We start from the raw sequence: 14,083 nt of genomic DNA, 5'->3' as shown, positions 1-14,083 counted from the left end.
CTCTACAAAATTGGCTAAGTTGATCACAACTTGGCCAATTTTGTAGATGGTGTAATAAATATATGTATTATGTTAATCTAATTCCTAAAGTATTGTATCTAAACTTTTGAAGGCAAAGTTGCCAGATGGTATATGCATCTTTGCCGTTATTTTTTTTTAGACGTTTGCCACAATATTATTGATTTTATTTTAAATGAATTTAAATTTTAGGTACTTTTTGACAAAAACATGGTCTGCAAAAAACATTTCAATGGTTATACACCTTGAATTTTGATCAAAAATGGACTATAACTTTTCAACGGGTGTGTTAAGTGGCAAAGTTTGGCGGTATTTATTTATTTAATGAAAAGCGAAATATTTTAAAGCAAGTTTAGTAGTTTCCTATTTTAAAAATGTACATAATGGAGTTGTATGAGTTTAAATCTACAATAAAATAATTTTAGGGCTCAGTGCTTTTCCAACGTTACCCACATAGCGTGTCCTGCACTTATGTTAGAGGCACACACGATTTCGTAAGCTATTTTAAGATGTAAAGGAAAGAAAAGGAGCAACCTGTTAATGTCGTTGAGCTGGGCAAAGACCTCTTTTCCCTTTTGACGAGAAGGTTTGAAGCTCCTACCCACTGCTTCAATGAGGGTTTGTCGCTATACATGGCAGATACTCATCTGCAACGTTCAGGTTTTCTCACGACGTTTTTCTTCAACACCGTGACCAAGATTAAACATAAATTAAGCACATGAATTGACAGTGGTGCTAGTAAAATTAACTTGTGGTTTGGTTATGAAAGAGTAACAGACTTATTTCAGATTTATGATATGAGTATAGAAAATTTACGATTATTCGGGCAAAAAATGACTAATCTAGCAAATAGATTATGTATATTGAAAATGAACTTTCGATTAGTGTTTTTTTTATTGAAATATAATATCGGGTACCTATATAAAGTTTATTAGATTCTCATAAATCTTATTTAATTTTTCCAAATAATAATTATGAAGAAGTTTTTTCTGAAATACCGATTTAAATCTTTGGTGAAATATGGTTGTCGTTCTACATGATGAAATTACTAAAATGTTTGTAACTGCTGTACTATAAATTTTTACGAATACGTTACACGCAAAAACTATGCAAATGAAATTAATAAAATAACTGTAACTATATTATTATTACAATGTTTTATTATTTATGTATGACGTACATTCTATTAACACTAGGAACAAGAATAAACTTGTTACTCCAAGTACCCGATTACACAGGGTTAGTAACTCTTTTTTGGGGCAATGTATACGTTTTTACAACAGGATCCCAGAAAACGTTCAAAATTATTCAATTATAAAATTCAAAAGAGTCGTTAAAGAGCGTTTGTGTGCTAAAGGATATTACAACACTAATGACTTTTTAGTTGACTACACACCTTGGGAATGAAATGATCGCCTCGGGGCTGTTTCAAACAACTAAAATATACCTACATGGAAAATGGTTAAAAAAAAAAAAAAAAAAATATCCCGCTGAGTTTCTTTCGCCGGTTCTTCTCAGGTCCGAGGTGCTAAATTCCGAACCGGTGGTAGATTTTTGACAATCAATAAGCAAGTACAAACACTTCTATATTGAATAAAGATTTTTGACTTGACTTTGACTTTGATGTAACTAGTAAATAAAAAAAGATTAAAACGTTAATTATTGTCATATAGACCGGTGAATTAGCAAATAGGCCATTTGTTGGTCTCCCCCGACCATAGACATTAGAACTGTAAGAAATGTTAATTATTCTTAATATAACTTGAGATTTGATTTGATTTTATATTGGGCGCCACCAACCTTGCGAATTAAGTTTTATGTCTCTTGTGTCTATATTTACACTGAAACACTTACTCTTCAAACGGAATCACAACAATACTAAATATTCCTGCTTGGTGGTAGAATGGTCTTACCAACCCAAAAAGACTAGCATAGAGCACAAAAGTAAAACAAAAAACCACATATAATCATTTATTTATAGGGACCAACTATAGTTAGTCAATTTTATGACCTTTCGATTATTATTAATAACAATGATTTTTTAAATTTAAAGTTCTTAAAAATTTAGAAATGTATTTGTTAATTTTTTAACTGGTCACCCTGCATTTCTATAATGCAAAGCGTGATTTGGAACGTAGAATTAACGGTCACTGACTGAGCGTTAAAGAATTGAATACAAAAGAAATCAAAACAAAGGTTTGGTCCTTTTATTTTCGCGCGCGATTCTGGCAGCCAGTAGATATTAAACAGTATATGCTTTATTTTACGGTGAAATAATTAAATTTAATTGCTTAATTTCTTTTATAAGAAGTAAGAAGATTATTAGTTTATTAAATTGAAGATTTAATAAAAGTTAACATACTAATTGAAGTATGTTCTCGAAAGCTAAAAGATTTGAACCATCAGGTAAGTAAATTTTTTATAACATAAAACTTATTAAAGATTAATTTTACTATCTATCTCTAACTTTATACATACAGTTTAATTGATTAATACATGATGAGAGTGTATAATTTTTACTTTCATGCTTTGATCGTCTCAACCTATTGTAAAACATTAAAAAATAATTTTGTCTTGAGCAACGTAATAGTACGTTTATCACGAGAACGAAACCGCGTGTTTCACTAAGTCATCGCAGCTTAATGATGTTTCTGTAATTCGCAGCATTAATTAAAACTCAATCAAAACCCTTACCTAAACGAGATATAGAGAAACACCAGAGTAAAGCGCCTGCTGTGACGAAAAACAAAGTGCCTACCTCAACACCTTCTCAGGAAAACTTTGATGTGAAATCTCAATGCAGTTCAGTAACAAGCACCAAATCATTTAAAACTGTAAGTAATATTACCTATTAATACATATAAAGTTTTATAGATTTGAACATTAAAAAACGATTTCATTTAAACAATCTGATTAAATAATCTTTAATTTCCAGCCAAGGCCTCTAAAACAATCAAGTACTACAAGTAAAACATTAACCAGTAGCCTCAAGAAGACATTGCTACCACCTACCAAAAATTTACCTAAAAATAATGAAACGAAAGACCAAGAAGAACTTATCAAAGCATATCAAGTTGAAATAAGGTTGTCTATTTTAATAAATTAATTATTTTTTATTATAATAAACTAACAATTTCATGTTAGCATTATTAAAATAAGAAAAAAAATATCCTTCTGATTTAACAACTTATTAACAAAAAGATCTCATTACAGAATACTTGGTTGGAAAACCATCATAGTTTTGTAATATATCTAACATGAATGTTCCCATCAATCCCATTGTGTTTTACTTTAATATAAAATGTAGAGCATATGCATAATATTAATTGTATGAGTTCTTGGTAAATTAAGTTTGTCTTTCAAAACTTTTCATTTAAGCAATAAATATATATATATATTATTTTTAACTTTTAGGAACAAAGATTGCACTATAACTGAGTACAATAAACAAATAGATGAGCTTAAAAATGAAATAGCTAATTTACAAAAGATATTACAAGAAAACAATAACAAATGTGAGGATGTTGAAAAAATCAATAAGAAGCTGGGTATGATAATTATTAGTGATGAAAACCCAAACAAAAACAATGAAATAGTGACTGAAGCTTATGTAACTACACTTATTAATGATTTAAAGTCTGAGATATTTGAATTACAAAAGCAATGTGAAAAGTTAGAAAATGAAGTCAGCTATAAGCAAGTTGAACTTTCATCTCTTGAGGAAGTTATCACAATTAGAGATAGTTTGTGTACAGATCTTCAGAAAAAGCTTACAGATGTAGAAACTTGTTTGGAAGAAACTTATCAAAGATTAGAAATGGTCAAGGGGCATCATGCTTTGGCTCTAGAAGCGAATGAGAGTATCCGACGCGAATACAAAGCTGAGCTTGAAACTCTCAAAACAAAACTTGATGAAGAAAAGCAAACAATTGTTGCTAAATCTAAAGCTGACCAAGAGAATTTGAAAATAAAGTACAGTTCTTTAATAGATTCAATTAAAAATCAACTTAAAAAAGAAAAAGATGATAAGATACAGGAGTTGCTTCACGCCTTGGCTGCTAAAGATAAAGAAATGAAAGCTAAATTAGATCAAATTGATGAAGCAACACAGGAAAAGTTAAAACTTTGTGAAATACAGTTTGAGGAACGTAGTAGACATTTACAGGAGCACTGGACACAACAGCAAAGAGAAATACAAGACTTAGAGGCTGAGATAAGAGATTTAAAATATTCATTGAATATAAATGAAGAAAAAAATGTTGCATTAAATAAAGAAATTAAAAATATGCAAAATGAAAATGATATTTTAAGAAATGAAAAGAAAACTTTAATGCAGGATCTAGAAGTTATGAGAGATGAATCCAAAAAGAAAGTTATAGATTCTGAAAATGAAATAAATAAATTGACAGTGGAGGTTGACAGAGCTATTAAGGAAAAAAATAAATTTGAAATGTCCTTATCAGTGACCAGAGATATTGTACAAGTTTTAACTATGCGTTTACGAGAATCTGATAATGAATTAGAGCACTTGGAAAGCCAAGTTCAAACTTTGACAAATTCTAAAGAAGTTCTAGAGTCAGAGTTAGCGACATTTAAAAATACACTTAATAACACTGTCTTGGAATGTAATGAATATAAGGAAGCTCTTGTAAATATACTGAAATCTAAAGCTGCTTTGGCTAAAGAGCACAATCGAATTATGGAACATAATGTGTCTCTGATAGAAAGTTTACAAAATGTTGAAAAGGAAGCTTATCGTGAACTCGGCTCTATTAAAAATGAGTTGATAGAAGATGTAGAAATTATTAAAAAAGAATCTAAATCTCAAATACAAATGTTAAGGGAAGAGGTGAGAATCTCATTGATTACAATTTTTATCTAGGTAATTATGTTCAAAATATTTTAAGGATGCTTAATCTTTATTTATTTACTTCAATCTTTTAGGTGGAAAAGAAACGCGTATTGTGTCAGTTAGCGACAGAGCATGCTGGACAAGCTACTGCTGCTGCAGAACAGTCTCGTGTACTACTTGCACAGGCAGCTGCGGAGATATCACGGCTTGAGAGCGAAAATCATTGCATCCAACAGCAGGTATCTATAATTTATAATAATAATACATTATGTATAAAATTTATAATTTTCATTAGATTCACGAAAAAACTGCGTTTTGAAAGTCGGAGCAGCTGTTATCGGAAGATTGGAAGTAAAAGTGTTAAAAACTCATATTAATAAAATATTGTTCGTAGTTTTGAAATAAAACTAGTTTTTTAACGGATTTAATCGCGTATATTAATTATTTTAACATCCCGACGTTTCGAGCACTTTGCAGTGTTCGTGGTCACGGGCAGACTGAACATGCACTGCACCACGCGATTAAATCCGTTAAAAAACTAGTTTTATTTCAATGTGTAATAATCGCGAAAATCTAAGACAACATTATGTTTGTAGTTTACTTGCATACACCTCAACATGTAAACACAATATGCAAAGTGCTAAATATAAATCGATTAACTATTTCAGGATTCCATTATAGCATAATTAAGCTTCTTTCTGATTAGTAATTTGCAGATTATCTCCTGACATTACCTATAATTAAAAAAACCGTCTACAATCACAGAGTACTTTCGTTATAAATATAAATCAATCACATTTTTTTTTTTATTGAAACAGATTCAAGATCAACAGTCTTTAGTGGTTGAATTGTCACTACTGCGACAAGAAAATGAGGAATTGACAATGACTGTTGCAAAACAATCTTCTGTTATGGATAAACTTAGAAAAGATGCAGAACAAGTACAAATGAAACCTAAATCCCCTTCTGTAATACGTAAAAGTCATAAAATTGGAAAGGAGAACATACAAGTTATTTCTCCTCTTAGGGAACGTAATCACTAATTATAAAAACAAGGAATGCTGTGAAAACTTGGTCGTATTAATGTCAAAATGTTGACACACATTTTTACTGCCGATTGCCAAAATTTGTTTCTAATTGTCGTTTATTTATTTATGTTTTAATTTATTGGCATGTTACTCTCCAATTAGGAAATTACGTAATGTATTTTTTATTTATTGTAATCTTAATATTGTATAAGTTTGATTTGAAATATAGACTCAAGCGGACATTTTCTTTCATTTTTACTTCTAAAATAGTTATAATTTGAAATGAGTAATAAAATTTTAACCTAACAAAATACATTAAAATTTGTGCAGACATTAATATAAATATAAAAGTTACGAAATTATTTTCAAATTTGACTGCATACCAAACAAAACTAAAAAGCTATCATGGTGTGACATTACAAGACTCACAAACCGCGATATGGATAATGCCGATTATGAACCGATTTGGATGATTTTCTCCAAACTAGACTACTAGCGATGTTTTAACAGCACTTAGCAGTAGTGCTTTTTGTAAGGCCGTCTGCCTAAGCATAATCCTTCACATTCTACTTCTAAACAACAATATTGTTGTGATATGTTTTGAAAGGATAGTGAGTCAGTGTAATGGTACTACATACAAATTGTTTGCCAATATCATCTGTGGCCACTTACCAAAGGATGATTTCGCCAGTATTGACACAAAATGTCACACGGATCAAAGTCCTTTCAATTGATGTAACGGACATTTTTTAAAGTGTGCGGGTTGAACTTACAAAATGATATATAAGATCGAAGCGAGGCACCTAGAGCTTATAATTGTATTATACTACAAGTTTATAACGTGATGTAATTAAGAGATTAACAAATTCTCAATCAAGGTGAAAGATTATTTGGTGAAAGTTAAGAGTTTTCGATAAAAAAACAGAACAGAGAACATGACGTCAAATGAAACTGATTATGTCTTGAATATATTTACATTTTAGTCTTTATTTTTGCTTTCATTTATAATTTTTGTTTTGCTTACCGATGATAGGTAATATTGATATTCTGAATGGTCTTTCGTAGTTACTGAATCGTAATTTTTAGCTAAATACCATCTCAACAAGGAAAGGCGTGTTTTATTTAAAACTTAGTCCTGACTGCTATGAAATTTTGCGAACTCGAACGCTCTTTTTATTCAAACTAACTCAACCGCTAAATGCGAAATTTATAGCACACAAACGCTCACCTCCGATTTTACGCGAAGGGCGAATTAAAAAACTGACTGCCTCCGTACCATATTTCATCAAAATCTGTTCAGTGGCTTAGTCGTGTAACAGACATACTAGCTCGAAATGTTTTTTGCTTTCATATTGTACTAACAATAGATGCACGATAACAGTAGATACACGATGCACTACTAAGTGCATCGTAAATGTGAAGAGGTAACATAGTTACTTTTGCATTTATAATATTATTAAGGATAATATAATCAGAGTAATTATTAAAAAACCAATAATACATTTTGGATAGCGTCATACATTTATTAAATTGTAACATATTGAACATAATTTAATGACTACAGAACTATCCTAATGACACAAAGAAGTACACACAATAAGTGCAGCTGGTCAAATGCAAACTGCTGGTTAATTTACCTGCTATCATAATAAAGATTCGATATTAATTTTTAAAGCTGCTAATTAAAATTACACACCTAAAAACCTATGGCAAAATGCCCTACTATTTGGCAAGATCAATGTGAATTAATGACACGGTCAATAAGAACTATCACACTATTACACATTATAGTAGAAATGCTAGTTTAATCAAAAATCAATACAAATATTATTCACAAATCACTCTTTGGATCATCAGCCTTTAAGTAAATCTATAAGATTCTTTAAAAAACGAAGACAAATCCTGAATGTTTTTCTTCTACAATTACCATTAATTAGTGGGGTCTAAATTTTAATTTTATTATTAGAAAATATGATCAATGAATCTTATAGAATTAATTTACAATGTTTATAAAACACTTGTATATAAAAGTAATAAAACTAACTACACGATTTACATTAAGCTAAACAGTATAAAAATTAATTATTAATAAAATAAGTTGACTGTTTCAATGTTTGCATGAGATCATTGGTATGATGGGATTCGAAAATCAGTCTTATTCGTTCATTTGAATTATTCCTTGTGAAGAATTTAAGACACATTTAAAAATATTTGTACTTAATATACTAGACCAGATCTTTTTTACATGAGTATTATAAGATACTTATTCTAGAAGACCAGCTGTATCAGTAGTAGAAGGATATTAAATTTAATAACCTAAACATTATAACATGTGCATTGTAAGTACTAAAAAGCTTCACTTACATAAATGTTAATAAAAAAAGAGATTGTTTTAAATATACGATAAAATTAACACACAAAAAGTGACAGCAAAACTTTCTATTAAAACTGTTATTATGTCTTAGTCAATGTGTGCTTGTCTGGGTACAACATCTTCTTGTATGAGTAAATCACACGCTGGCAGACCATGGTGTGCTAGCAAGTCTTGTCCAATCGCAATCAAACCAGTTTCTGGTCCTGGTAATTGTCCATGCCAAACATAATAGTAAAATAATTGCTGAATAGCTGCCATGAAACGACGTTGTTCTGGCATTTCCGAATCGAAAGTACCAAGAATAGCTTCAATATCAGAATTAATATCTGCCATTCCAGAAGCGGCTATGCCTCCACCTGGGCCCGAGCCCAACACTACATACATTGGCACGACCAGGCGCAATCGAGCTAAGCTAATTAATGGACATAATGTACGAATAGAAGAAATTAATTCTACAAGTCCTTCATATGATTTATTAAACATTTTAAATACTTCATTAGTCAAATTTTTCTCGCCTAAGTAACTTTCATTAACCATTTTTTCTACAATATCAGCTGTCCAATTCATGTACTTCATACGTAGTACGTCAGAGTGGCCAGAATGTTGCGTGGTTCCGAAAACCATGGGCTTAAATAATTTCTTTTTGCCTGAATTTTTTGCTTCCTTTTGAACATCCCAACTTTCGTATGCATGAGTTCTTAAGTAGTCTCCGTCTAGTACTAGCCAAGAACGTTTAAGTTCGTCAGCAACAGGTAAAGAGTTAATATCACTTCCAAGCCACGTATCCGGCGTGGCAGTCATAATTTCCAGCTGTGATATACGACGTAAACAATCAACATCATTGCATTTGCTGATTTGTTTGAAGGGTTCATTTGCTTTTTGAGATTGCTCCAAATTATCACCGGGAAATATAACAGAAGGTGAAGACAGCCAAACTCTTGAATATAACTTATTAGCCTCATTAACTGTTGTTAAGGCTGCAGTTAAAGTTGCCCCAGCTCTATGTCCTAGCAAAGTAACAGATTCAGCATCACCTCCAAAATGTTTTATATTAAACTGTATCCATTGCAGTGCTGCAATTAAATCACTGAGACCATAATTGCCTGATGTACGTGGGTATTTCGAATTTGACAAAACATCCAGAGCTAAAAAGCCGAATGGACCCAGTCTGAAATTGGGTCTTACAAAAACAACTTCTTTTGTTCTGGCATACATAGCTGAAGGTTGAGCTGGACTTATCCCGCCTGCTAATGTATTAGCGCCAATTAATACAACAACGGGTAATGGACTGTCATATCTTACGTGAGGGGTGACAACATCCAGAGTTAAACAATCTTCGTCCCCTGTAATCGTTCCATTTTCCAAAAATTGTAAACAAAGTGGACCAGGTTCATGAACTTCCAATGTACCATTCCAACACATTGAAATATTGTTCAGTGGTTGTGCATATGTAAATCTTTTATCTTCTATTGGCGGGACTGCATATGGTATGCTATAGAAATTGTAGACTTGATCGTCCAGTATTCTACAAACAATAAATAATAATAATTAAAAAATTCGTCACATACTGACATATTATACATGTCTATCTACTAAGATTATAATGATTGTTTTATAATCTGTGCCCTCTTGGCATAAATAAAAGCCAAAATTAAAAAAAAAAAAAAAAAATGATTGTTTGTTATAAAATGTGTGTTACATAAATTTAAAAAGTAGTATGTACAGTTAAGAGTTCATCTGTTAATTTTTTTGGATTTAAAAACAGTTGAACTTGCCAGTTCTCGTTAGAATCTATTTTCCGAACCGGTGGTAGCTTTACATTTAATTCAACACTGTAACATGACGATTTAAAAGTACTTTTGTGAGCCAACTTGAATAAAAAATGTTTAGAATTTAACAAAAAAAAAACAAATTACTTACCCTTCTACCAATCCGCATGAGGTTTGGGTGGTGATATATCGACCAAGACGTAGGGGTCGCTCGGTAGGTGGTCCAGAACGTGCTCCAATCACTATGCCCACAATCACAGCGAGTAACACTAATATTGTTACTCCACAAACCATAATGTCATCTAAAAATGTACAATTAAGCTATTTTATCTTTAATATTTATATATATAATATAATTATTAAAAAATCTGGACATGCCAGAAACTAAGGTATCTTTCATGCATGTTTTTCAAAATTCATTTACGCATTATAAGATTAATACTTTAAGAAAGAAATCTTATACATACCAATAATAAATTTCTTTTGTCGGATTCTTTCTTTAAGAGGAAGCCTTGTTGCTACTTTACCCTCTTGTTCATCCTGAAGAAGAATAAGATAATTTTATAGACTCATATTATTTATAACTATTTAAAATAAAAATTATAAATATTATTTAATTAGTACTAACAGTCACATCCAATTTCACATTTTCCATTCCATCATTCGGAGTGTCGAGTTTATCTTCTAAAGTTTCCATTGATGCAAGTGCTGCCTCCGTAGCAGAATGTTTTTGAAATAATTTTGGATATCTAACATTGAATAATCCAAAACCTTTCTTTGCTCCAATAGAATCACCATCTAAGATCATTTTAAGTTTAATAAACAATTAATAATGGATCTATGGACGCACACCTTGAAATTATTGTATAGTGTACAATTAATTAAATATTGATGGATTTTGTTTTACAATCAATAACTTTAATTAATAAACTATCGAACAATCTTTATAGCAGAATGTAAAATGAGCAGATAGTCTTAATTTTTTTGAGTGCAGTTTTTTTGAGTAATGTCAATCTTTGGAAATCAGATAAAGTGTTAGAATAAACATGAATTTGTTATTTATGCTGAGAATTTGATCCACCTTTTACTAAATAAAAATTATATTTATTCTAAATCTCCTCGCATGATCATTACTAAGTGATCTAAGAAATTTGGCTTGGTGGATTAAAGTTACCAAGAATGATTATCTCTTTGGATCGGTTGTGCTGAGGCACTCCCGTGCATCTGGCGCTCCCGTCCCGTGGATCTGTACCTAGTCAGTCGGTTTCGGCATTACCTCTATTGGACCTATAGAGGAACGCATAGATTCGACTATTATATTGGCAGCCTACATGCAGCCAGATAATGAATAAGGTCCCACACTTAATAGCTGCTGAGGCTACGAGAGCATTTGTCATCTGTGATGAAAACACAAACCCCAGCCTATAGTACAAAGAAATGTTCTAATTTGTATTCCAGGTGGGAAAGAAAAAGGATCAGCCAGAAGAGAGATTGGGTCTTTGAGACTCTCATATATCATACGAAATGTAGCAGCTTAGATAATTTTATGATATTATTATAACTAGCGTTAGTGTCATGGTGCATACCTTCCGATTGCAGCCAAATGAGTCATTGAATGTTTTGCCAAATAGATGTTTCGATAGTTAGACGATTTGCCATAAAGGCAATTTGCTAGTTAGATATATTGTGAAATAGTTTAGTACATTTGGGTTACCTAGACATATTGTTACTAAGATGCCTGATCATAAGCCTAGATTATAATTTATAACATATATTTTTTATTTGTTACCTATATTTTTGTATTGCTTTTAAAGTATATGAACACTCTCATTAAAATAAAAAATTAAAATTGCTATCTGATCAGTAAGACATCAGCAAATATCTTCCAAATGAACTGTAACATTGGTGTCCTTATTGATAAGCTTTTGTTGTTTGTATTGTATTGACCTGAATTAATCTTTCATTTTGTTTATTAATATAAATATATTTGGTTTATTAAAGTTTTATGCAGATGAAGACCAGACCTAGAGGATGAATCAACCATATTCTCATTCTAACAATTTGTTCAATTATTTAGTATATACAAATGGAAGACATTGTACTGTATAAAAGCACAGTATTTTGAGAGTTTGTTGTAATATAAGTACTATGACTATTAATAATTTCCTCTATCATTTATACCAACTAGTAAATAAGATATTATATCTCTTGTGCTTAACTCCAGGAAGGGTCAGTGCCCTTCCAGACAGCAAATTACAAATATTACTGTCGTGCAGTACATTGTTTGATTAGTGGGTGGTACTTACATAGATGGCCTTGCAAAAGGTGCTAACACCAAGTAATTTATTTTAGTTATTGTGCATGCCACCATAAGTAATGAACAAAGACTTATGCTCTAATTGTTTTGGATGGAAAATATGTCAAGGTTTAAGAAGGTTGCTGTTAATATAGTACATAAAAAATTTACTCTGCTTGATGTAAGCAGTAGAATATAAACTTAGGATATCTTGTGTATTTTTTTCTATTATGTTCAATACCATAAATTTGCATAAAAAAAATTACTCAGAAGTTTGGTACCTATCATTAAAACTCTTAAAACCCAAACATCAATGTAAAATATTGGACTAAATTGAATATTTCATTAAAAGCTAATTTTGAATGATGTTATTGTTTTAACTTTGTATAACATTTTTTAAATTTAATAATACATCACATACCATTTTCCTTTGGAGTTTGCTGCAAAAATTTTGTAAATGGGCAAGTTTGTAAAAACTGGAAACGCTGTTTAGTCTTGTCCTCATCAGACTTTTCCTGATTTTTATCATTATCAGTTTCTTTTTCAATAGCTTCCTCTTCCTGAAGATAAAAATAACTATGTATTGCTTATTTATTTCAATGTTTAATTCTACCTACTGTTTTGGCCAGTTAGTACATAATTTTTTTTTAAATTATTATATATACTAAACAATATATTTAATGATAATTTAATTATAATATATGATAATTTTGTTTTTTTAAATAAGAAAATTATGTTTATGAAATAGTTAGGTACTTATATTTTATGTTTTAATAATTTTATTCATTAATATTTACCTCTATCTGATAAGTTTGTTAAAAGCCTAGGTTCACTTGGGTCACTTAATTTAGTGATTATTTCAATGTGCTCATTCATAAAGAAAAGCGGGATATGTATTGACGAGTTAATAATTATAATTGATTACAAACAAATTTACCTTTGATTTTTCTCTATCTGAATTTCTCGTAAAAAAGCCAGGCATCTTAATAGCGCCAATTGGTATGAATTTTGGTTTAACTTCCCGTCCCTGTTCAGTAATATCTCCCGAGAGTGCCGCTTTAACAGGTCCGTCGTCATGTCGTAGCTCTACATCATCTTCCGCTGTTTCATTTTCAGTTTTCAGCATCACTTCTTTCTCTTCCGCTTCTATTTGTTGCTTATCCAACGTTTTAGTCTCTTCTTCGTCAACTTTATTTATATCGGTTGCACTCATGGTTATTTTTTGTATTACACACGCTTTACATTGAAAACGCTTACTCCTTTGTTTTGAAAATTAGAGACTATACTATAACAGAAAGTATATTTTTATTATTATTTTAATATCATACAACAATCGAGAGAGGCGTAATGAATTTAATGTTAATGGAAATTTTGCAACAAAAGTACGTTAGCAGGACAACTAGCAAAAGGTTATTAAAATTGATCACTTACATTAATTTATAATTCAACATGAGTTTTCGTCAGAGTTATTTGATAAAGTTTATTGTATTCTGTATTGTTTAATACTATAACAATCCATTCTACCGTTACAGAATACAGACAGACTACGCCAAACGCCAATCACAAATTCGCCGCCGCTTCGGTCGATTAAAATCGAGTTCAGTATTGCTATTTGCTGGGCAAAATGAAAAAAATAATCTAACCATCAATCTTATGTGTTTTTTTACTATTTCAACTAATTAAATTTTAATTCATTTTTTTTTTTTTTTATATGAACATTTGAGCTACATAGCACCATCTATACAT

At 30.7% G+C, this 14,083-nt stretch overlaps 2 protein-coding genes across 3 annotated transcripts; one reads left to right on the top strand and one right to left on the bottom strand.

Moving 5' to 3' along the window:
• Positions 1 to 2,174: 2,174 nt before the first annotated feature.
• LOC125077809 (centromere protein F) lies at positions 2,175 to 6,138 on the top strand. The gene is made up of 6 exons (XM_047689880.1): positions 2,175 to 2,424; positions 2,683 to 2,852; positions 2,954 to 3,102; positions 3,433 to 4,867; positions 4,963 to 5,109; positions 5,689 to 6,138. The coding sequence occupies exons 1-6, from the start codon at positions 2,391 to 2,393 to the stop codon at positions 5,911 to 5,913; spliced, it is 2,160 nt and encodes a 719-aa protein (XP_047545836.1). The 5' UTR covers positions 2,175 to 2,390; the 3' UTR covers positions 5,914 to 6,138.
• A 1,258-nt stretch (positions 6,139 to 7,396) lies between these two features.
• LOC125077887 (neurotactin) lies at positions 7,397 to 13,906 on the bottom strand. Of its 2 annotated transcripts, none has more exons than XM_047689999.1 (7): positions 13,769 to 13,906; positions 13,275 to 13,622; positions 12,759 to 12,897; positions 10,670 to 10,839; positions 10,509 to 10,581; positions 10,193 to 10,343; positions 7,397 to 9,797 (listed from the first exon to the last, which is right to left on the bottom strand). In XM_047689999.1, the coding sequence occupies exons 2-7, from the start codon at positions 13,548 to 13,550 to the stop codon at positions 8,360 to 8,362; spliced, it is 2,247 nt and encodes a 748-aa protein (XP_047545955.1). In that variant the 5' UTR covers positions 13,551 to 13,622; positions 13,769 to 13,906; the 3' UTR covers positions 7,397 to 8,359. The 2 variants fall into 2 exon arrangements, with proteins under 2 accessions (XP_047545955.1, XP_047545956.1); XM_047690000.1 differs by having other exon boundaries at positions 13,275 to 13,617; positions 13,769 to 13,886.
• Between the last annotated feature and the right edge of the window lie 177 nt (positions 13,907 to 14,083).

The sequence above is a fragment of the Vanessa atalanta genome, chromosome 4, assembly GCF_905147765.1.
Source record: "Vanessa atalanta chromosome 4, ilVanAtal1.2, whole genome shotgun sequence".
NCBI lineage: Eukaryota > Metazoa > Arthropoda > Insecta > Lepidoptera > Nymphalidae > Vanessa > Vanessa atalanta.
Note: the sequence above shows the minus strand (reverse complement) of the source record. Positions and strands in the feature narration are given on the sequence as shown.

Bases quoted from the DNA above. Each gene is read 5' to 3' on its own strand.
- LOC125077887 (XM_047689999.1), bottom strand. From the start codon at position 13,550: ATGAGTGCAACCGATATAAATAAAGTTGACGAAGAAGAGACTAAAACG. The intron at 10,840-12,758 runs GTATGTGATGTA...AAATGATCTTAG, and splicing joins GCAAACTCCAAAGGAAAATG to ATGGTGATTCTATTGGAGCA. The intron at 10,344-10,508 runs GTATGTATAAGA...GTACATTTTTAG, and splicing joins ACAAAAGAAATTTATTATTG to ATGACATTATGGTTTGTGGA.
- LOC125077809 (XM_047689880.1), top strand. From the start codon at position 2,391: ATGTTCTCGAAAGCTAAAAGATTTGAACCATCAG. The intron at 2,425-2,682 runs GTAAGTAAATTT...TGTAATTCGCAG, and splicing joins TAAAAGATTTGAACCATCAG to CATTAATTAAAACTCAATCA. The intron at 3,103-3,432 runs GTTGTCTATTTT...TTTAACTTTTAG, and splicing joins GCATATCAAGTTGAAATAAG to GAACAAAGATTGCACTATAA.